Genomic DNA, 23,210 nt, shown 5'->3' with positions numbered 1-23,210 from the left:
TTAATTTTGTTTATTTTTCACATTTTCTCCTGGTCCTGATTCCTGTCTTTATCTCACTTTATCGCTGTGGGAGTAGAGTGCAGGTGCTGTTACTTTCATAAGAAAAAACAGAGAAAGATAAGCACTAAAAACATTAAAATATGGTACCAAATAAATTAAAGTGTCATTTTACCTCAAAACAATGTCATTTGTCAGAAAAAACAGTAGGATACTTTACTGAGCTTTCAAAATCTATAAAGAAGCAGTCTGCATCATTCACAAAGAGAATGAAGACATCAGAGAAAGCTCAAAAGGCAAGTTACTTGGTTTCTCAAATAATTGCCAAAAACAAGCACCCACACGCTATTGCCCGAAACCACCATAAAGGAATCTTGCTGTGCTATTGTTTGAACAATGTTTGGGCCTGAATTTGAGATAGAAGTTAATAAAATCCCTTTGGCAGATAACACAATCGGAAGACGTATTCAAGACATGTCTGATGACATTAAACAGCAAATGAAGGATATTTTTCAAGACGATAATATGATCTTTACATTGCAATTAGATGAAGCAACAGATGTCAGTGGGTTAGCACAATTATTGGTTTTTATACGCTTCATTCATACTGACAGAATTATTGAGCAATTCTTGTGTTGTCTAGAACTTCCAATGAGAACTAGAGGTGAAGATATATTTAAAACTTTTGATTGCTTCATGAAGGAAAATAATTTGCAATGGTTAAATTGTGTAGGAATATGCACAGATGGCGCACCCTCAATGGTTGGTTCAACAAAAGGTTTTATAGCTTTAGCAAAAAAAGAGAATGAAAGTATTATAATTACTCATTGCTTTTTACATCGTGAAGCACTAATCGTGCAAACCATTGGAAATGAATTAAGAAAAGTTTTGGACAAAGTGGTTCAAATGGTCAATTACATTAAAAGTAGACCTCTTCAATCAAGATTATTTGCTCATATTTGTGAAGACATGGGAGCAAGGTTTAAAAAGCTTCTACTACACACAGAAGTTCGTTGGCTCTCAAGAGGTCAAGTGCTTTGTCGTGTATATGAATTGAGGGAAATGATGCTTAAACTTTTTGAGGAAAATCAGCAAAATGAATTCTGCGATCTAATTCAAAGCAAACTTTGGTGCACAAAATCGGCATATCTTGCTGACATATTTGAACATTTGAATAAAATAAACACCAGTATGCAAGGAAAAGGAGAAAATATATTAACAGCGGTAGATAAAATTTGTGCTATGAGAGAGAAAATAGCAATTTGGAAAAGGAAAGTGAAAGAAGGAAATTTTGAAATGTTTTCCAAAACTGCTGAGTGCCAGCTAAAATGTGATATCAGCTCGCTAATTGTTGACCATTTAACATTGCTTGGAGAGAAAGTTCATCATTACTTCCCAAATGTTGAAATCCAAGACTATGATTGGATCAGAAATCCATTTCTTTCAACTGCAATGAGGAATTTTTCACTTATTGAAAAAGAAGAATTAGCTGACATAAAAAATGATCGAAATCTGTTAATGATGCATGAACAGGGTGACTTAGACAGCTTTTGGATTCACATTTCAAAAATGCATCCAAACATAGCTTAAAAAGCGTTAAAAATTCTTCTGCAGTTTTGTACTACATACATTTGTGAAGTATCCTTTTCAACGATGGCAAACTTAAAGACACTGAACCGTGGAAGCTTAAAAATGCTTGATGATGAAATGCGGGTGTCTTTATCTAATATTCCACCAAATATTGAAAAGCTGTGTTCATCCCATCAGCCTCATACATCCCATTAAAATGGTAAGTAGTTATTGGTGTTATTCAACTTTTTTAAATTCTTGCACATATTTACATACTGTTACTCATAAATGACAACAATGTATATTATTATCTTACAAATCATATATTTTAAAAAATATAAATGAAAGGTTTTCATGAGATATGTTGTATCCCCATACATTTTGTTATTATAATTTATGTATGTGTCCGTATCTCTTATAACGGGTTAGTTTAACCTCCGGTTTGCTAGTAAAACTGAGTTACCGTGTCACGAAATGATGCATGTCTAAAAAGTGTGTCACCAACATGAAAAGTTTGGAAAGCTCTGGTTTAGAGGCTAAACAAACCAACATTACACTGTTGGTTGTTGTTGGGTTAACTACTGGGTTGTTTAGCCCCTAAACAATCCAGTGCTCCAGGTTTGGACAACACACTAAGCAACATATGAAGGAGCTGATTGTGGGCTGCTGAGTAAAAAGAGGAAGTACCGGGCATGCTGCAGGCAGCGCATCTGATCTCTCCTGCTCATGCACGACAGCCCGTGGGTTGTTTAACCTGCGGGCTGTCATTACATGTGAACCAGATCAGTTTGTTAAATATATCTTCCACAGCTAGACCAGGGCTGCAGAACCTCTTTCAAACTGAGGGCCAAAGTCTATTTTGGAGAAGCTGTTGTGGGCTGCGTTCCAGCAGTGGGTGGGGCAAAAGGCAAAAAGGTCAGGGCTACAATACCAGCATATTTTAACTAAAAGCTCTTATTGGCAGCAATTAAGCCTGTCAGGAATGAATCTGAGCATGTGGAGATGTCTGGCAGCTCAGATTCAGATTCAGAATGGGAACAGCCAGAACAGGGGGAGGCACCCTCCTAGTGAGCTCAGATATGGCAAGACTTTCTTCTCAACACTTTGACACACAGATTGCCTAGCCTGAACAGCTCCCCCTTTCCTCCACCATGAGAACCCAGGTTTCGGGGGAGGAGGACAGCGAGGGGCAAGACTAGGGATGCTAGGGTCTGTCACAGAGCGAAGCGGGAAAAGTTAGAGGCAGCGCTCAGACACTCCACCAGGTTGGCCACATGTGAAAACCTATATAGGAGGGAGCCACTCTAAGGGAGGGGTATCCCTGTGAAGCTAATCTGGCCAAGAATTCTTGCCCAGACTGCTGGCAACTTCTCTAACTTCCACTTCGGGTCCTCTACTGATATTTAAAGATGTGTGGATTAGCTGTTTCATTACAGTCTGAGAGTTTCCTAGAATCTGCATTTGTAAAGAAGCTGTTGTTGTTCTGTCGTTAAGTCGTGTCTGACTCTTCATGACCCCATGGACCATAGCACGCCAGGCCTTCCTGTCCTGCGCTCTCTCCTGGAGTGTGCTCAAGTTCATATTCATTGCATCGGTGATGCTATCTAGCCATCTCATCCTCTGCCGTCCCCTTCTCCTTTTGCCTTCAGTCTTTCCCAGCATCAGGGCCTTTTCCAGGGAGTTTTCTCTTCGCATTAGGTGGCCAAAATATTTGAGCTTCAGCTTCAGGATCTGTCCTTCCAATGAGCACTCAGGGTTGATTTCCTTTAGGATGGACTGATATGACCTCTTTGCAGTCCAGGGCACTCGTAAGAGTCTTCTCCAGCACCACAGTTCGAAAGCATCAATTCTTCAGCGCTCAGACTTCCTTACAGTCCAACTCTCACAGCCATACGTTACTACTGGGAAAACCATAGCTTTGATTATATGAACCTTTGTTGGCAAGATGATGTCTCTGCTTCTTACTATGCTGTCTGGTTTGCCATAGCTTTCCTCCCAAGGCGCAAGCGTCTTTTAATTCCATGGCTACAGTCACCGTCTGTGGTGATCTTGGAGCCCAAGAAAATAAAATCTGTCACTGCTTCCATTTCTTCCCCTTCCATATGCCAGGTAGTGATGGGGCCAGATGCCATGATCTTCGTTTTTTTAATGTTGAGTTTCAAACCAGCTTTTGCACTCTCCACTTTCACCCTCAACAAGAGGCTCTTGAGATCCTCTTCACTTTCTGCCATTAGGGTGGTATCATCTGCGTATCTGAGGTTGTTGATAATTCTCCCGGCAATCTTAATTCCGACCTGTGATTCATCCAACCCGGTGTTTCTCATGATGTACTCTGCATATAAGTTAAATAAGCAGGGTGACAATATACAACCTTGTTGTAGTCCTTTCCCAATTTTGAACCAATCGGTTGTTCCATGTCCGGTTCTTACTGTTGCTCCTTCACCCTCGTACAGGTTTCTCAGGAGACAGGTAAGGTGGTCCGGTACTCCCATCTATTTAAGAATTTGCCACAGTTTGTTGTGATCCACACAATCAAAGGCTTTAGCGTAGTCAATGAAGCAGAAATAGATTTTTTCTGGAATTCTCTTGCTTTCTCCGTGATCCAGCGAATGTTGGCGATTTGATCTCTAGTTCCTCTGCCTCTTCGAAACCCAGCTTGTACTTCCGGTAGTCCTCAGTTCACATACTGCTGAAGCCTAGCTTGTAGGATTTTGAGCATAACCTTGCTGGCATGTGAAATGAGCACAATTGTACGGTAGTTTGAACACTCTTTGGCATTGCCCTTCTTTGGAATTGGAATGTAAACTGACCTTTTCCAGTCTTGTGGCCACTGTTGAGTGTTCCAGATTTGTTGGCATATTGAGTGCAGCACTTTAACAGCATCATCTTTTAGGACTGTAAATAGCTCAGCTGGAATACTGTCATCTCCGCTAACTTTGTAGTTAGTAATGCTTCCTAAGGCCCACTTGACTTCACTCTCTAGGATGTCCAGCTCAAATTCAGTGACCGCACTATCATGGCTATCAGGGACATTAAGATCTTTCCTTTATAGTTCTTCTGTGTATTCTTTCCACCTCTTCTTAATCTCATCTGCTTCTGTTAGGTCCCTGCCTTCTTTGTCCTTTATCATGCCTGTCTTTGCACAAAACGTTCCCTTGAGATCTCCGATTTTCTTGAAAAGATCTCTAGTCTTTCCCATTCTATTGCTTTCCTCGATTTCTTTGCATTGTTCATTTAAGAATGCCTTCTTGTCTCTCCTTACTATTCTCTTGAACTCTGCATTCAGTTGGATATATCTTCCCCTTTCTCCCTTGCTTTTCGCTTCCCTTCTTTCCTCAGCTACTTGTAAAGCCTCATCAGACAGCCACTTGGCTTTCTTGCATTTCTTTTTCTTTGGGATGGATTGAGTTGCTGCCTCCTGAACAATGTTATAGACCTCCGCCCATAGTTCCTCAGGCACTCTGTCTATCAGGTCTAATCCCTTAAATCTATTCATCACCTCCACTGTATATTCATCAGGGATACGATTTAGGTCATACCTGAATGGTTTAGTGGTTTTCCCTATATTCTTCAATTTAAGTCGCAATTTTGCAAGAAGCAGCTCATGATCTGAGCCACAGTCAGCTCCAGGTCTTGTTTTGACTGACTGTATGGAGCTTCTCCATCTTTGGCTGCAAAGGACATCATCAATCTGATTTCGATATTGACCATCTGGTGATGTCCATGTGTAGAGTCGCCTCTTGTGCTGTTGGAAAAGAGTGTTTGCTATGATCAGCGTGTTCTCTTGGCAAAACTCTATTAGCCTTTGTCCTGCTTTGTTTTGTACACCAAGGCCATGTTTGCCTGTTATCCCGGTGAGTTCTTGACTTCCTACTTTAGCATTCCAATCCCCTATGATGAAGAGGACATCTTATTTTGGTGTTAGTTCTAGAAGGTGTTGTAGGTCTTCATAGAACCGATCAACCTCAGCTTCTTCATCCTTTGGTTGGGGCATAGACTTGAATTACTGTGATGTTGAATGGTTTGCCTTGGATTCGTACTGAGATCATTCTGTCGTTTTTGAGATTGTACCCCAGTACTGCTTTTCCCACCCTTTTGTTGACTAGGAGTGCTATTCCATTTCTTCTAAGGGATTCTTGCCCACAGTAGTAGATATGATGGTCACCTGAATTAAATTCGCCCATGCCTGTCCATTTTAGTTCGCTGATTCCCAAGATGTCGATGTTCAATCTTGCCATCTCATGTTTGACCACCTCCAGCTTACCTTGATTCATTGATCTTACATTCCAGGTTCCTAAACAATATTGTTCTTTCCTGAAGCCTTGTTTCCTGGAGTGTGTTGACTGCAGAGGGGGAGGACGAAGAAACATGACAAAGCCTTAGGAGAGGCATTTCAACATTTTAGAATGGGCGGGCAGGTGGGAGAAAATTGCACAAAAGCCAGGAAAACAAGCAATACGCAGTTGGGGAAAAGGGAGTGGGGCTAGGGGAAATGTCCAAGGTCATCTGGGGAACCCTGGAGGGCCAGCTTTGATGGAAATGTCTCTCAGTTACTGTAAGTAAGAGCTTTAAGCTAAAACATGTTGGTATTTTTGGCCTGGCCCCTTTTGCCTTCAGCCCCACCCACTGCTGAAATGTGGCCCCTGAGAGTTTCTCTGAAATGCAATTCAGGCTTTGGGCTGAAAGAGATTCCATATACAATACCTCTGATTTAAAAGGTGTGGGAAGATCTCTCTTGCCATGAAAGTCCGTGAGTAGTTTCTCCAGATGTATTAGTTCCCAGCCTGGGCCAATGTATCCAGTCCATTTTCTTCATAGTGTGGAGAGAGACATCTATGCCTTCAAAAGGTAGGAATGTGACAACCAGTGATGACCTGTTTCCAGGCCAATGTAAACACCTGCCATATTGTATTCAGCCAGTTATCATCTGGGATAGACCCATGATTGTCATAGAAACCAAGGAATCCCAAGCCTGCTTTCTGGAGCCAGCCTTAATGTTGATGCTGATGTTCTCAAAAAACAGTATCTGGTTGATTTAAAAAAAATATCTTGAATCCAAGTCAGCAAGCTTCTGCCGTGCAACAGTATGGAAAATATGCTTAAAAGGTCCCAGATCTCCATATATCTAGAAATACATAGGTAGAGCAAAAGATAAGAGAAGCAGAGCGGCAGCAATGGAAATGCCATTTTTTTGCAAATAATTTTTGGGAGGTGTGATATTTAGTGGAGTTGCAGAAAGCAAAACACCTGTCAAAGATTTTAATTTTTAAGAATTAAATTAATCATGTCAAATGTAATTAATGTGATTTAGATGGCTCTGTTGAGAACAGGGTTTTTTGTTTATAAAGGGTAAAAGGGCACATTACCATATTAAAAAGGGCCAAACTACACATTATGCACAAAAGTGCATTTTATTTTTTATTTTTATTGAAACAATTTTTAACCCACAGTTATTATAATAACATGAACATGCAAATTACAGTTAAACATACACACATACACAGCAGTAGTGAATATTTCTCTTCGGTTACACCTTATTCGGCAAAAACTTTTGTTTCTGGTCTATTGGATGACACAATGTCTCTTTAACAAAGGCTTGTCAAATTCGGCTAATTGTTGAAGGTGTAATGTAGTCAACGCTTCTCTAATTCATACGTTTGGGAAATGCCCAATAGTAGCCTCCTTTTGGGAGGAAGTTATTATATGGATACATTTTGTATTGGAAAGCTCTTTAATATTTACTGATGTAAATTTCTCTTAAATTACTTACCTGTTTATTGGAATGTGACACATGGTCAGTGTAAATGGATCTTTCATGTCCTTGTGGATGCTGAAAGACTGATACTATGATACTGAAAGGATAAAAGCTCACCGCCTATATTGCAATGGATTGAAGACTTAACAACACTAGCAACATTTGAAAGAGTGGTATATAGGCATCACTTGCAAATGGACTTATATTTAGATATTTGGTCTGCTTTTACTGAAGTTTATGTATAACCATTTTTTTCTCTTTTTCTCTCATTGTATATTGTAATATTGTAATATTTGAAACTGAGGATTTTGGAATATGCTGTTATATTTTTAAATTTTGGGTTTTTTAAAAATATTTTGTTTTGTTTAGTTAAAATTCACAATAAAAATTGATTTAAAAAATCACATGCACAGCAGTAGCAGCAGCAGCTAATAGTTTTTAAGCACCAAATGCAGACGGGAATAAATGCGCCTTCAGGTGTATGTTTTTTAAAAACTAGCAGTGATGAGGCCATACATATCTCCTTGGGGCATTCTAAAGGTGTGTGGCCACCACTGAGAAAGCTCTATCCCTAGCACCCACCACTCCTTAATGGTACTTGCTGGTGGGCCAGACAGAAGGGTCTCAGATGGTCATCTTCATGCTTGAACAGTCTCATATAGGTGTAGGCTGTCCTTCAGATAAAACGGTCCCAAGCCATTCAGGGCTTCAAAGTCCAAAACCAGCAGCTTGAACTGGGCCCAGAAACTAACAGGGAGCCAATAGAAACAATAGAGAATAGGAGTGTGGCAGATCAAGCAAATCTTTCATATTTGCATGGTCTTATCCCTGCTGCTCAATTAGGAAATTCTATAATCAAATGCCTCCAAGAGAATTCTGGATTTTAAAATGGGACTCCAGTGCCTAATCACCCAGTATGGTCTTCTCACCCAAGAGTGATTAAAATGTCTTAGCTCTGGAATTTGCCAGATGAGAGGCAATTGTACCAGGCCATTAGAAATAGATCATCAAATCCTTTTACTGTTTAGAAAGGAAACCAGATAAAGAAGTGTCAATGTTAAATTTAGGTTTACAACTTTCACTGAGTAGAGTCTTGTAAGGTTATTAGGTCAGATGGGTCTTCAGACAAGTGACCGAAAGGCCTGACCGGAGACTGTAAATATGTAAGAAAAACAAGCTCACAAGACAGGATGATGTCAAGTAAATATTTTTGTGTTTGACACAAAATGTCTGACCTGTATCATGTCAGAGAAAGCTTAAATGTTTAGATAAGTATGTTGATATGCACATTAATCTCGATAAGAAATGTCAAAATTTGATACTCTTATTTAGACATATGGAGATTTAGAGTGGAAAAGTTATCTTTGGAATTCTTGGATAAAAAGTATAAACTGTAGTAAAAATAGTTTGGACATATTTTATAGCATCCAAAAAGTATATAAAGGAGAATCAGAACACGCAACAGTGGAAGCTATACTTTAGGATCAGCTTTCCCTAATGTGCTGCCTGTAGAATCAACGTGGTAAGCTTGATATTAATTATCATTGAGAACTAGCAAATGTATTTGACTCTGCTTAGAAGCCTTGTTAAGAAAGATGTTAGATGTTTTGTGTTTGAATTTATGCATGCCTAAGCTCTTGTACTGTTGTGATAATACTTTATAGTAAAAGACAAAAAGACAAATCTTGTCTGAGAGAGTGTTTCTGAAGAACTAGAATTCTGAATTACCTATATCAAAGTGAAGTATGTAACTCACTCTAGATGGTATCTGGTTGTAAGAGAAATCCGACTGTATACACACTAGACAGGTCAGTGGTCGCCAACATACTGACAGTACAGTTTGAGAGAATCTCTGAACCATGCGCCACAGGAGTAATATGATCCAAGCATATGCCACAGGAGTAATATGATCCAAGTGTCTAGCTATCTCAGTTATTAAGGGAGCAGTCCTATGGCCGCTAGAGAGCGGTTAGACGGCCATAGGATATGTTGTTTTCCAGGAATCAACCTCGGAGCCTGTGCTCCGGGGTCGGTTCCTGGAGAACTTTCCTCCCCCAACTCTGAGGCAGCGCGGAACAGCTCCGCGCTTGCAAAGGGGCGTGGCTGGGGGCATTCTGGGGTGGGGAGAGCGTAGCTGCCTACAGCAGCCTCCTTCCCGGCTCCGTGCTCCTGTGGCTAGATAGCCGCAATTGGCTGTCTAGCCGAAAAAGCAGGGCAGGAGAAGTGTGGAGGGAACGATCCCCTCCATGCTTCTCCTGCCCTGCTTTGGATAGGTGGTCACCGCCGAGTCTGGAGGCCGCCTATCTAGATAGGATTGCACCCTAAGATATTGAATGTGCTGCTGTTTTGTTCATATGATTCAGTAGATTTTCTATATAAAAAATACCTTAGGTCAACTTTACACAGTTAGCTGGACACCAGGGGGCACTAGTAGATCACTGTCAAAACTGAAGTCTAGTCTAGCTAGATCAGTGGCTTGCACAGAGTGACTGCAAATACAGGAGAGACTGCAATTTAATCCCGTTTGGCCTGAACACAAGCATATTAGAGCCCTGATTCTATTCTAAACAAACCAACGGCATTTCTGGATTAATTATTTATATTTAAATATATCAGGGCTTCCAAGGCAGTTCACTATATAAATATAAAATGAATAAAAAAACAAACTCCAGAACTAAAGCAATACAGACAATAAAACAACAAATACAAACAGAGGAAGGGGCTGTAGTTCAGTGGTAAAGTACATACTTTGCCTAAAGAAAGTTCCAGATTCAATCCTGGCATCTCCTAGAACTGGGAACACTCCTATTGAGCTAGATGGATTCCGTATAAGAAGGGCTGGATGTGCCTGATCTCGTGGGATCTTGGAAGCTAAGCAGGGTCAGCCAGCCCTGGTTAGTACTTGAACAGGAGACCACCTGGGAATCAGGCTTCCTGCACTGAGCAGGGGGTTGAACTCAATGGTCTTGTAGGCCCCTTCCAACCCTATGATTCTATGATATAACTGCATTAGAGATCCAGGATTATCTGACTCTGTATAACTAGGAGATGTTTGAGATCCAGGATAACCAACACAGAAGTAAAATTAAAAAATTAAGAATATGGAAGCCCTTTTAACATCTCATTTTTGGGATAAGAAACACTCTCCGGATAATTTTGGGTTTTTTTGTCACTGAAAGTATTGTCATCTCTATGCATAAGGGACATGATCCCTGTATACTTCTCACTCAGTGGAGAAGCTTATTGAATTTATTCTCTACAGTCAAGTGTTCCCAATGGTTTAAATTAGTCATTTGACTCTTCTTTTATATAAGGGTCTCCTTCCATTGCCAGCATTATTAATTTGTGAGGATTTCTAGACCCTTGTCTCGTTAAGACAACTGCAGGTTCTTAGACAGGCTTTTATAATTTGGGGGTAGAGTGGCTATTCCTTTCAGAGCCAGCATAATAATGTAATTAGCTGTTGCTGCTTGTGGAGAGCCATATTATATTCTGTAAGTAAAAAGCATGTATTTTTTTAAAAAATTGTTTTACGTGTGTGCGTGCGTGTATTCAGCTCATTATAGCTATTTTTATGCATGTATGCTGTATTTCTTAGATACAGATACATTTACATGAAACAGAGGGATAGAAGACTTCCCACAAACATAGAAAACACTGAGTGAGGAAATTGTATAAGTATTTAGGTTGTTTCACCTGATTTGTTTGTTCCTTTTGTATTTGGAATTCTTGAATGATTCTGGTTGAATTATGTTAAATGATTGTATTAAGAACCTTGAATAACTATTTGAGAGTTGGATACTCCTCAGAATTCATTGGTGTGATTCTGAGAATACTTCTGGAAAAAGATAAGTGAAATGGGACTGTACCAGATACCTGTTGTCATCTTGAATCACTGGTTTTTGGACTACTATGCTTTGTATTTCTTTTTTCATGTATCCCTGGTTTATGAACCATTATTATTTGCATTATTCTAGAACTGAGGGTTCTATACGTATATACGCTGAATTATATTTTGAATATAATTTTCATACTATCTTGTGTTTTTTTATACACTTAGGGAGCAATCCTATGGCTGGGAGAACCAATCTCCACACACTTCCGCGCTGACTTGGAGGCAATGCGGAACAGCCATCCTCTGCACTCACAAGAGGAGCGCAGAACAGCCGAAAAGGGACGTGTCTGGGGGTGTTCCAAGGCGGGTGGAAATGCCTGTATGACACATCCAGTGTCGTACAGCAGCCTCCTCCCCCGCTCAGCCCTCCCACAGCTAAACAGCCGCAATCGGCTGCCTAGCTGAAAATGCAGGGCAAGAGAAGCGCGGAGGGAATGATCCCCTCCGTGCTTCTCTTGCCCTGCTTTGGATAGGCGGTTGCCTTAGAGTTCGGTGGCGGCTGCCTATCTGGATAGGACTGCGCCCTTATTGTATTTCTCTGATTCTGTATAAGGCTGTTTCCCAAGTTCCTAAAAGGAGCAAACAAGGTCGAAAATAGCTATATAAACTGTGCTCCATACCGCAGACCTGTAGCAAATAGGGCCACTGAGTTTTGCTATGGGAGTGCCAACCGATGGTCCTTCCATTGTAAGAAATGGCAGGGCATATCTGCCCACCCCCACAGCACTGCCCTATTTGGTGATCTCCCCCCACCCACTTTTTTCTTTAACCAAAAGTTGGTTCCAGCTTTGTCTCTCTCCTCTGCAGCAGCATGGAAGTGCACTTTTCTTTCTTTCTTTCTCTTTCTGTGGTGTCCTTACCATCTGTTGATGACACAGATATATTGCAAAGCCACTCCCAGTTATATCATCATCAAGACACAAGTTTGCACTGTTAGCTTGCACTGGTCTAATGCTACTTTAGTACACTTTTATCCTCCTTTATCCTTTGTGCAATATGCATTATGCATCTTTATAGCAGGGGTGGGGAATGTGTGGCCCTCCAGATCTTGGTAGACTACAACTCCCATCAACCCTAGCCAGCAGAGCCAATGGTGAGGGATGATGGGAGTTGGAGGTCCAACATCTAGAGGGCCACATGTTCCCCATCCCTACTTTATAGGGCTGAAGCATTTGTTTAAATTGTATAAGCCATTTGTATTTTGTTGGAAAACCTTGTTTTGACTTACAGGACCAAGAGTAATCTGAAAATTGTGTGACTTGGGCACAGGGCCATATTTCAGTGAAGTCAGGGACTTGCTAGATTGCAAGCTAATGTCTGCCAGATTAAATTCCTTCATCTGTAATATGTTGTGGGCACATCTGTCAAAACCATCAGAGCTGTATTTGACCTAGGCAGGGTCGGGTGCGAGGAGCTGAATGTTTATAATCAGCAGTCAGCTGAGAGCTGCTTGAAACATGAACACAACTTACACAGAGATAGTCCTTAGTATTGAAAGAAAAAAGTGTACAGGTTCTGTGTAGAACAGGACATGACTACCCCACCAGGCTGTTCCTCAGCATGTGCACACACTGTACATGGGAAGCTATCATTAAGTGGAAGCACTGTCCATGTAGGAAATTCATATCTAAAGCAACCCCAAGCCTGAGAAAACGAAATTTTATGTTTGTAATTTGCAGTAGACAGTACTATTCTGCATGAAGATTTCATCAGACCTTCAGAGCTATCTCCTCTCCACTGGCCACTTACACATGTATCAGGTCCAGAATTAAGAGTCATGCAATAGCATCAGACATTAAGATCCGAGTATTCAATTCTACAGCTAAGACCTGAAGAAATGAGAGACTGCTTCTGCACGAGCGGAGACTTTTAGAGTTCTCCCACCCCACAGTAGCCCCTGCCTTCCCCCCAAAGCACCCCACTTATGAAACGTGGGAGGACTCTCCAGTGAAAAAGCAGACACCTATTAGGCGTCCTTTGAAAAAGGATTTAAATTTAGTTTATCTACATATACACTGTTATCTTTTGTGCTTAACCCTATCAACATGTGGATTATTCCACAAACCAAATGTTTGCACATCTTTGGAAAAGCATTCACAAAACTATCTTTGAATGAGCTAACTGCTTATCGAGGTGGGAGACATAGAGCTGTTCCAGCACTCCAGAATTTTTGTGCTGGGGGTTGCCTTGAACCCAAGCATCTTAATCTGTTTTACAGCGCTTGTATAATAATCCTTGGGAGCATTTTTTGTCTCTCTAATTTGTACCTCCAATGGCACAATCCGATGCATGTTTAGATGGGAAAAAAGTCTTACAGCTCCCAGCATTCTGAAGCCAGCATGACTTGAGCAGAGAAGAGTATTTTGTTCTGGCCAGGGAAAGACATCATGAGGTCGTTCTTCCCATAGGGTTCCTCCCAGGAAGTGCAGGTAGACTGTGAAGCTGTGGAGCAATGGAGAGATGTGCAATAGAAAACACACACACACACAGCACCCACGGCCAAATTGCAGTTATTAGTTTAGCTCAAAAACCTCCAAAATACAATTTAAAGCACCCCGAGAATGAGGCAAGAAATAAATGGAACTCTTTTATGGGGAAGAAAACGTTCAGGAAATTGGACAGATTTTGGCAAAGCACCAGCTCCATCTCTTTCTTAGAGCTGAACACACTTCCCCTTCACACCTGCATTGTGGAAGATGCAAAATGATGGGGCAGGGAGTAGGCTGCTAACACAGGGGATGCTGTCGCTACAGCACAAAAACTCTTAGGAAAAAAGAAGCGGTGCTACAACCCCTGCCCATGGTGAGCCCTAATTATGAGAAACTGTCCTCCTCCTGAAGAAATTCAGTGAAATTGTCCTCCCAATTTCTTTGCCTATAAATACGGTGGATAATTTCTAGAGGCCCTTGACACACTGCTCTGAATACAACTGTTTTGAACAGGGATATTATTGCCAAGATCATATATGGTGATGCTCCATAAATGTTGAAACAACCATATACCCAAATTACCAGAAATATCTAGTCTATTTCAGAAGATCGAACACTGAAGTTACACTCCACTTAGTACTATTGAGGAATACCCAACCATAATTTGTGTTTATTTAAGTGAGGGGAAATGTTCAGATTTTCCTCAACATTCAGATAGGGGAATTGAATCTTCAAAGTACTTTTAGATTTTCCTAAATGTGCGAGTGGGGTTTTTTGTTCCAAGAAAAGTTGCCATCTTCAGGGAAGAAACACTTCTAGATTTAATCTTCTCAACAGCACTATCTTAGATAAAGTTTCTAAAGAAATGTGCCCTTTACATTTGCACACTTTCAATTAGGGGTGCACAACCACAAGACTTCCAGCTGCTGCTGTGAAAGCAGCTGCCACAACCCCCCCTTCTCAGTTTTCCCTCCTGCTCCTTTCACTTGCAAAATATCTTCCCACATCTGGAAGGATGCTCTAGGAGCCATAGTCAGAGGGCAGGAACCAGACAGCAGCTGCCAGATTGTCTCCTAGAAGACCATCTGGCCGCCGTGATCAGAGGGCAGGAACCAGACAGCAGCTGCCAGATTGTCTCCTAGAAGACCATCTGGCCGCCATGGTCAGAGGGCTCTATGACTCTGTTTTGCTCTGCTGCTGCCAGGAGGCACAACACACTTTTTAGAAGAATTCACTGTGGTGGAGGGGCATGGGCAGTCTGAGGGAAAGAGAAAATTAATTAACTTGTAAAGTTAAATGAAATCACCCAATTGGAAGAAATGGTGGAGATGGAGGAATACCAATTAAAAAGTACATATCTAAATGGAATTATAATCAATGAAAGTGGATACATGCAAACACCACTAGCAGAGTGTGCATGCATACATGTATATGTACATGCAGCCCCCAGGGCCCCTGCCAACACCAGATGTGACCCGCTTGGGGCCAAAAAGCTGTTGAACTGTCTTAAAAGAGCCTCTCTGCTTTATCAACCTCCTTTCTCAATAGTGACACATTATCCCTGCCATCCTCATCTCATGTTTGTTTAACCCAGCCTTCCCCAATCTGGTGCCCTTCACATATGTTGGGCTACAACTTCCATCATCCCCAGCCAGCATGGCCAGGTTGGGGAAGGCTAGTCTAACCTCACCTTCAGGTTCCCAGGCATTACTTAAAATAGATATTAGCCTGTCCCAGAGTAGACCTAATAGAGTCAGTGGCATTTAAAGCTATACTTTCATTTTGGAAACATGAGACTGGCAAATTGACTTAGGTACGTGCAATGGGGAGATTGTCTACCAAATGTGTTCTGGTCTAATATTGAGACAAGTAAAATGTGCAGAATAAAAGACTTGAATACAGGATCAAGAGGTTTAGTAATATTTATTCCTAAAACTCAATATTCTTCCAAGTTGGCAGGACATAGCCAGCTCAGATGTGATGTTCTGCATCCACAATATGGGTTTCAACCGATTTCCGTGCATTCACACATGTGAAAAAAAAAACCAGGTCATTTGTACAATTTGTTCAAAAACTATCCTGTGAAATAATTTTATTTAGGAATCCAGCAGACCATCCTCATTGCACAAGATTGTCTTTAAACAAATTGCTTACATGACACATTTTGATGGAACAATGGTAGGAACTAAAGCCTCCCCCCAGTAAACAGAAGTCACTTACCAGTAAAATGTGGGAGAATGCTACCGAAAAGTGACACCACAAGCTTTGGGGGAGGCAGTAGGAGGGTTTTGTTTCCTTTTATTCAAAAAGAAAAAAGGGGAAAAAGGACAGATAGTAAAGTAATATTTCGAATCATGCTCACTACATCACTACTTCCATCCTGGTTACACAGAGGGGATAAATACCCATGGCCAAAACATTTAAAGCAAACTGCAAAGCCAAGAAAATGACACATCTCACTTGACCTTTTCAACCGAACTCTGTGGGCATCTGTTAGCAAGGGCCAGAGTTCACCTTCATGCCTACAGAGACCAGCATTTGTATTCATGGACAAAATCTAAAAACTGATCATGAACTGTCTTTAAGTAGTTTCAAAGAATATGCTTCCAGAAATATTATGTAAAAATCATAAATGGGGTTTTTAGCCATTCACTGGTTTCACTGATATTAAAATCGCAATATATATTATCAGAGATTAAGAAGTGACAAGTGAGTTGGTAGAAAGAATACCAATTACAGCAGACCATAAGTAAAAATGTTACTGTCTTTCAAGACGGCTTTACATGGGTAGTGTTATAACAGCAATTTCCTGGAAGAATCTTAAACCCAGTTGTACACATTAAACTATTGACTTTAAACACATTTTGGGCTTCCATGTATTCTCTGAAATGAGAGCGCTCCTGTAGTGTAAAAAAGACAAAACAAAACATCACCCACTTTACATGAAAATGCTGGTTATGGCAAAGCTTTGCATACACCTTGTGACATTCCTAATGTGGGCATTTGCACATTTTTTCTCATATAGTAATGGCTCAAGAAGTTCACTGTTCTGCAGTCAGATGAGAATACTATTCAGGAGCCACAACTGAGGATCAGCCATTAATCTGCAGGTGACATTTTGTCAGCTGCTTGGCATTGCACATTCCCTCTAATACATTACTGGGTTCTATCATTTCAGAACAGGATCACAGGGCTACTATATTTTTAAACTATCCACGCATGAGCATTTATCTTCATGTTAAGATTAAGTTTGTGTCCATATGGCACCTAATGTATGCCATCAAGGGCAAATGAGTTCATGAACAAAGTTTGGAATAACCAGTCAAGACTTCAAATCAATTAAACAACTTTACTAAATGAAAAAACCTACATTTAATATGTGTTTAAAACAAAATGGAATTAGAAAAGAGACTTAACTTCAAAAGAAATTCTCACTTTGCCAGAAATCTTGCATAATACGTGCCATTTCATAAAATGCAAGTTAACAGAATCCTCAATTTAACATTTGCAAAGACAATAAAGAGTTTTACATTTATTGTTGCACATTTAGAATGGTATAAATTGAAAGCTTCCCTTGTAAAGAATCTTATAAATTTGACAATGTTCAATAAAAATTTGAATTCTTATCCATCAAAATCTCTGCCTTTCCGTTTTTATCCTCTTACAAACTTTGCACATATCTTTACACTTTGCCATTTGTCAATATGAAACCTTTAAGAAAGGAAAACAGGAAAAGAACTACTGCATCAAATCTTGATCATGTACAGAAATTATTGCTACTAGAGTACACTACAAAGCAGAAGTTTCTACAATAGTATATGAACTTGATCATGAAAATCCAGAGTATATAATCTTTAGTGACATAAGCCTTACAATCATGTAGAACATTCACATGGCAATACTAGACAGTCCAACCACCACTAGCCATAGTTAACCTACTGCTCACTTATCAACATTCATTTAAATAACCCTCCTGAAGAACTGGCCAGGGGATGGGGTGGAGGGAAGAGACAAGGGCTAGCTTTTCAAGGCTTGTCAGGGAAGGATCTTCATGTTTGGTGAGCTATGCAAAATGCACTTTAATGCAAGTATGGCATTACGAGGAAGCTAAGCATGCCAAAAGGTGTTTCATGCTAATAAAATCTAATGCAAGGTACCACATAATCAAGTTACCAACTAATAATACCATTCTTGCCCTATTTTAATTAAATGAAGTGCTATTGTGAGTGTAATGTGAGTTTAAAATGGTGCAGTGCACAATTAATTTTGTGGCAATCTAAGATAAAAAGCAAGAAGTTCTTTCTCATGAGAAGTGTTGGCTGCTGGGCTGTCTGGACAAGGAGCATTACTGAAGTCACTAGTTTGAGCTTGGTTTGTCTTTAGTCACTATACTCCTATTAGAGGGGTACACAATTAGTCAGCAAGATTATTGGGAAGAGAGAGAACAGTAGTAGCTGTCCCCCAAAAAACCTTCACAATTCATTTTCAGCCAAGGAACATGACTAGATACTTTGCCATCATTCTAGCTACAAAATAATAGAAATAAAAGCAATCAAGCAACAGTAAGACCACATTACACAAATGAAACATCATGCTCTCATCTGAATTAACTATTACAGCAAGCCTAAATTGGGATGTTGGTCAACTTTAAAACTGTGATGTGAATATGCAACCAAAATAATTTGTTTAGATCTGATTTTACTCTATGTTGGTTATTAGAACTTGGAGTATACTTGTTACAATACAGTGTTGCACATCTGTCAACTAGAAAATATTAAAGATCCTTTACCCGTCTCTTTAAGTTAAAGATGTGACATCATAAAGGGTGTCAAATGGCTGGATGGTTTTACAGTGCACACTTATTATATACTGTATATGTGGAGTTTTGTCCTTAATAGATCTGATGGTATTTCTATGTGTTCCTTTCTTCACCTCTTCTTCGGAGGATTAGCTGTGCGAGGTGGAGTGACTGGACGTCCAGAGTTCAGTCCACCATATTGGTACTTTGCTTTCTTTTCAGATGGTTTCAGAATCTGAAGAGAAAGAAAAAAAAATCTTTTGAAAAGCATTAAGTTGCTATCCTATGTTATCAAGTGGCTTCCCATTCCAACAGCTTTTAAATATGCAGTTGCAAAGAACGTGCAAAAAAGCCATTGCATGCATGCATGAATTAATTATATTTCTATGCCACCCAATAGCCAAAGCTCTCTGGGTCATTCACAATTAATCTCATAATACAACTAATCGCAACAATACAGCTCGTAAGGCTAGTAACCCATTCTGCTAATTACATCTGGAAGGGGCCAGAGCTCAGTGGCAGAGCACATGCTTTCTACACAGATGGTCCCATGTTTAATCCCCACCATTCCCCAGTTAAAAGAACTGGGAATGATTTTTGCCAGAGACCTTGGAGGGCCACTAGTAGTTAGAGTAGATAATACTTGACGAGATGAACCAATGATTTGACTCTGAATAAGGCCGCTTCAATGAACCAGGCACATTAAACTTAGTCAGTACAGAGCAACACATAGAATCATATGGTTGGAAGGGGCCTATAGGGCCAGTGAGTCCAACCCCCTGCTCAATGCAGGAATCCAAATCAAAGCATCCCTGACAGAAGGCTGTCCACCCTCTTGAATGCCTCCAGTGTGGGAGAGCCCACCACCTCCCTAGCTAATTGGTTCCACATCAGCTCACCAAATCCTAATTTACCATACCTGAAAAGAACACATCAGAGTTTCATCCACGCTCATCATGCCACCAGCATTGTCAAACTCTCCACAGTAATTAGGAGCAGAAAATAGGGTAACCAGCTGTCGTTTAGCAAAGAATTCATAGCCATCTTCAACCACCTGTCGGTGAGGAAAACACATAGCCAAGATTAATGTAAAATATTTCTGTCATCTAAGTTTACAAGCTATGCAGTAAACATTTTGGCTAGTTTGTGCATGTAGAGGTGCATTGGCCCAGGCCTGTAACCAAGTTACCTGTAGCATCAGAGATCTACAGGGTGTTTCAAAAAGATGGACCCGATTTGAAATTGCTGTATCTCTGCAACCATTAACCGCCCATGAAACTCTACCACTTGAAAGGGTGGGGCATAGAGTTTCAAATTACCGCTAGATGCCTCTCTCAGCGCACAAACAGCCCCTAGCCTCAGTCATGCACAAGATGGCGACCCCACAACACAAGGCTAAATTGCGTTCTGAATCCGCAATCGCGGTGCAGCGTGTGTTTCAACAGTGTTTTGGCATTGATCCGCCAGCGCCAAAGAGCATTCGCCGTTGGTTCTGACAATTTGAGGAAACAGGCTGCTTATGTAAGGGGAAGCGCACAGGGCGACCACGCACTTCAGAGGAAAACATGAGAAGAATTCAAGAGAGTTTTCAGCGTAGCCCGTGCAAGTCCATTCGTCGTGCCAGCCAAGAACTTGCGATCTCTCATACGACTGTCTGGCGTGTGTTAAGGCGACATTTAATCATGAGGCCATACCGGCTGCAATTGGTGCAGGCTCTACGTGCAGGTGACAAAGAAAAGTGTGTAGAAGTTAGTGATGCGATGTTACAGAACACGGAGGACGACAGCTTCTTACCAGGTTTGATTTTTAGTGATGAAGCAACGTTTTATCTAAGTGGTAAGTTAACCGTCACAATGTGCGCATATGGGGATTACGGAATCCACACGAAACAATAGAGAATGAGCGTAATTCCCCGAAATGAATATGTTTTGTGCCGTTTCTCAAAAAAAAGGTTTATGACCCTTTCTTTTTCGAGGGAAATGCAGTTACGGGGCAAACGTATCTCGAAATGCTGCAGAACTGGCTCTTGCCACAACTTAATGAAGATTCCGATGACTTCATATTTTAGCAAGACGGAGCACCGCCACATTGGCACATGCAGGTTCGACATTTTCTAAATGAGACACTGCCTCAACGTTGGATAGGCTGCACGGGAGCCCAAGACTGAGTGCTACACTCTTGGCCCCCAAGATCTCCAGACATTACACCTGACGAAAAAAAAGACTTTTTCTTGTGAGGATGCATCAAAGAACATGTTTTTGTGCCACCATTAGCGACTAATCTGGATGACCTCAAAAACAGAATCACGGTAGCAGTGACTTCAGTGGAAGAAGACACTTTGAGAGGCGTTCGGGATGAATTCAACTATCGTCTCGATATTGTTCGTACAGCAGGTGGAGGGCACATAGAACATTTATAAAATGGTTAGTAAAACTTGATAACTCATTAAACCGTTTGTAACTTTTGGTATAATTGTATCATGTTGTCATCGTGAGATATACTGCTTTGAAACTGGGTCCATCATTTTGAAACACCCTGTATAATGCTTTGCTTAAGTTCATTATTGGTGCAATTCCCTTGCTAGTAGGCCTCTGAGCATGTGAGATGAGTCAAAGGCAGATAGATTCCACACTAACAAGCTAGAAGATCTTATCAAGACCAGCCTGGGAAGTGAAGTTTGTCTGTCTTAAAGCTGCAAGTGGCTGTGCTGCTATGCTGGGAATGAACGCCAGGGGGTGCCTGCTGCTGTCATGCTGCCTCAGTGCTAACTAGGGATGTACGAATCCCCTTACCTGGGATCAGCGGGGGCGGGGGGGGGGGGGGAGAGGTGATCCATTCCTCCCCCCCGGAATCCTTGCTGGCCAGCTCTGCTCCATGGTGAGTCCACGGAGCCGCCGGCCAGCTCCGTTCCGCAAGCGATACGGCCACCACTGCCATGCCGTATCGCTGCTGATGAGAAACAGGAAGTGATCCGGCCGCAAATGGTGTCCGCTATGCCATTTACATCTGTTTCTTCTTGCGATAGGCTACGCGTCTGCATTTATGTAGCTATTTACGTAGCCTATAGTGTGAAAAAATGTCCCCGTTTTTTCTTGCGATAGGCTACATAAATAGCTACGCAAATGCAGACGCGTAGCCTATCGCAAGAAGAAACAGGGATGCAAATGGCGTAGTGGACATCATTTGCATCCGGATCACTTCTTGTTTCTCAGCAGCGGCGATACGGACGGTAATGGCAGCCGTATCACTTGAGGGATGGAGCCGCCGGCAAGGAGGATTCGGCTCCGCGATATTCTGGCGTGAGGCGGAGTTGAGTGGGAACGTTCCGCCATGGACTCCGGAAGCTGAATTCCCTGGAATTCAGCCTCATTGGAGTCTGTGGTGTCCCTACTGCTAACATGTATGGTATAAAACCCATTGTACCCCATGGCTCTGGGTTCAGAAAAGCTGTCTGATCCAACTGTTGGGTACGCCTATGTGCTGTAAGTTACTCAATAAAGTACTCCTTGTAAGTAAACCTGGATCTGATTTATCACTATCTGGGCACCTCTAAATTAAGAGTTCGATGCCTATGGCTGGGGCAATACAAGAGGACAAATCTCTGGAAAACAGAAGGTAAAAAAATACACCCGAATTTAAGAAGCGGTAGGTTCATACCTGATGAGCTCGACAAATCAAATCCAAATCATGACGGTTCAAGAATTTGCTGACCACATCAGCTCCAAAAGTGAAAGAGACTCCACGGTCATTCTCACCCCAACCCTGCACATCCTTGTCTGGATCAGACCATAGCAGGTCACAGAGCAAGCCTTAGAAAGAGAGAAAGCATGCACACTGGCTTAGAAACTAGGTCCAAATGTGTGTCTTTAATAGGATATATTACCTAGCAAGGTTACAATTTTGGTAAGCATGCTTTGCGTGCACTTGATTGCATAAAAATGATCAATCCTGAATGAACTCCTACTCTACTGATTTTAACAAAGCAGGACTGAAGCTCAAAGTCTCACCCGTTAAGTGAACACAAATATGAGTTGACAATGCAACATTTTTCTATGGTCAGTATCTCTCATTTTCCACTAACAGGAAACAGCATATGTGGCTTAGAATGCCTATGATTTAATGAATTTTCACAGATCCAAAAAATAAATCACAAGTCCTGGCTTATGGGTGCCTCATGTAGATGGATGCAACTCCAATGTCTCACTCTCCTGAAGTGCTATTTCCTTAAATCCTTCTTCCCAAAAGGAGTTGTGTATGCTGGAGTAGCATTACGGCTGCAATAGAAGGTAAAACTTTCTCCATATTTATGCCCAACTTTCTATTACTTAGCACAGTGACTCAGATTGAACGTCAAGTCAGGAGTACTTCTGTTGAAACTCTGCTTCTGCGGTAACTCAGTAAATAATCTTAAGGAGGCCACTATTGCTTAGCTTCACACCTGTAACATGACCTACCTTGCAGGGCTTTTTTAAGTGAGACACTTTGAACATATTCTAAAGCACTTATATATACTACACACACTTACATATTTTACTATATATAATTTCCAGGGCTATAGTCAGTAAGCACTGCCTTACAATCTATTTGCTCCAAGTCAAGTTCTAGAAAGTAATATAGTTAAAGAAGCTAGTTACATTCAGATATAACCAAGAGTTCAAGTGATTAAGCAACACTGCTTGACTGAATCCTCACCTGCCATCTCCCCCCCCCCACACACACACACCCTGTCTCCCTCTACCTTCTTTCACATCTAAAAAAAAATGTATT

The 23,210-nt window shown here is 41.1% G+C and overlaps 1 protein-coding gene and 1 pseudogene across 1 annotated transcript in view; one reads left to right on the top strand and one right to left on the bottom strand.

Moving 5' to 3' along the window:
* Window positions 1-16,980: 16,980 nt before the first annotated feature.
* Window positions 16,981-23,210, bottom strand: part of PPP1CB (protein phosphatase 1 catalytic subunit beta) — a 39,338-nt gene continuing 33,108 nt past the window's right edge. Inside the window, exons 6-8 of the mRNA XM_084828596.1 lie at window positions 22,101-22,252; window positions 19,363-19,497; window positions 16,981-18,678 (exon numbers count right to left, since the gene is read on the bottom strand). Of these exons, the coding sequence (XP_084684722.1) occupies window positions 18,574-18,678; window positions 19,363-19,497; window positions 22,101-22,252 (392 nt within the window). The 3' untranslated portion in view covers window positions 16,981-18,573. The remainder of the gene's footprint in view (window positions 18,679-19,362; window positions 19,498-22,100; window positions 22,253-23,210) is intronic.
* Window positions 19,752-20,862, top strand: LOC146359986 (uncharacterized; annotated as a pseudogene).

Source organism: Heloderma suspectum, chromosome 1 (assembly GCF_057233095.1).
Source record: "Heloderma suspectum isolate Gila_16-S chromosome 1, 16-S_ref, whole genome shotgun sequence".
NCBI classification, from domain to species: Eukaryota; Metazoa; Chordata; class Lepidosauria; order Squamata; family Helodermatidae; genus Heloderma; species Heloderma suspectum.
This window is presented reverse-complemented; position numbering and strand designations above follow the sequence as displayed.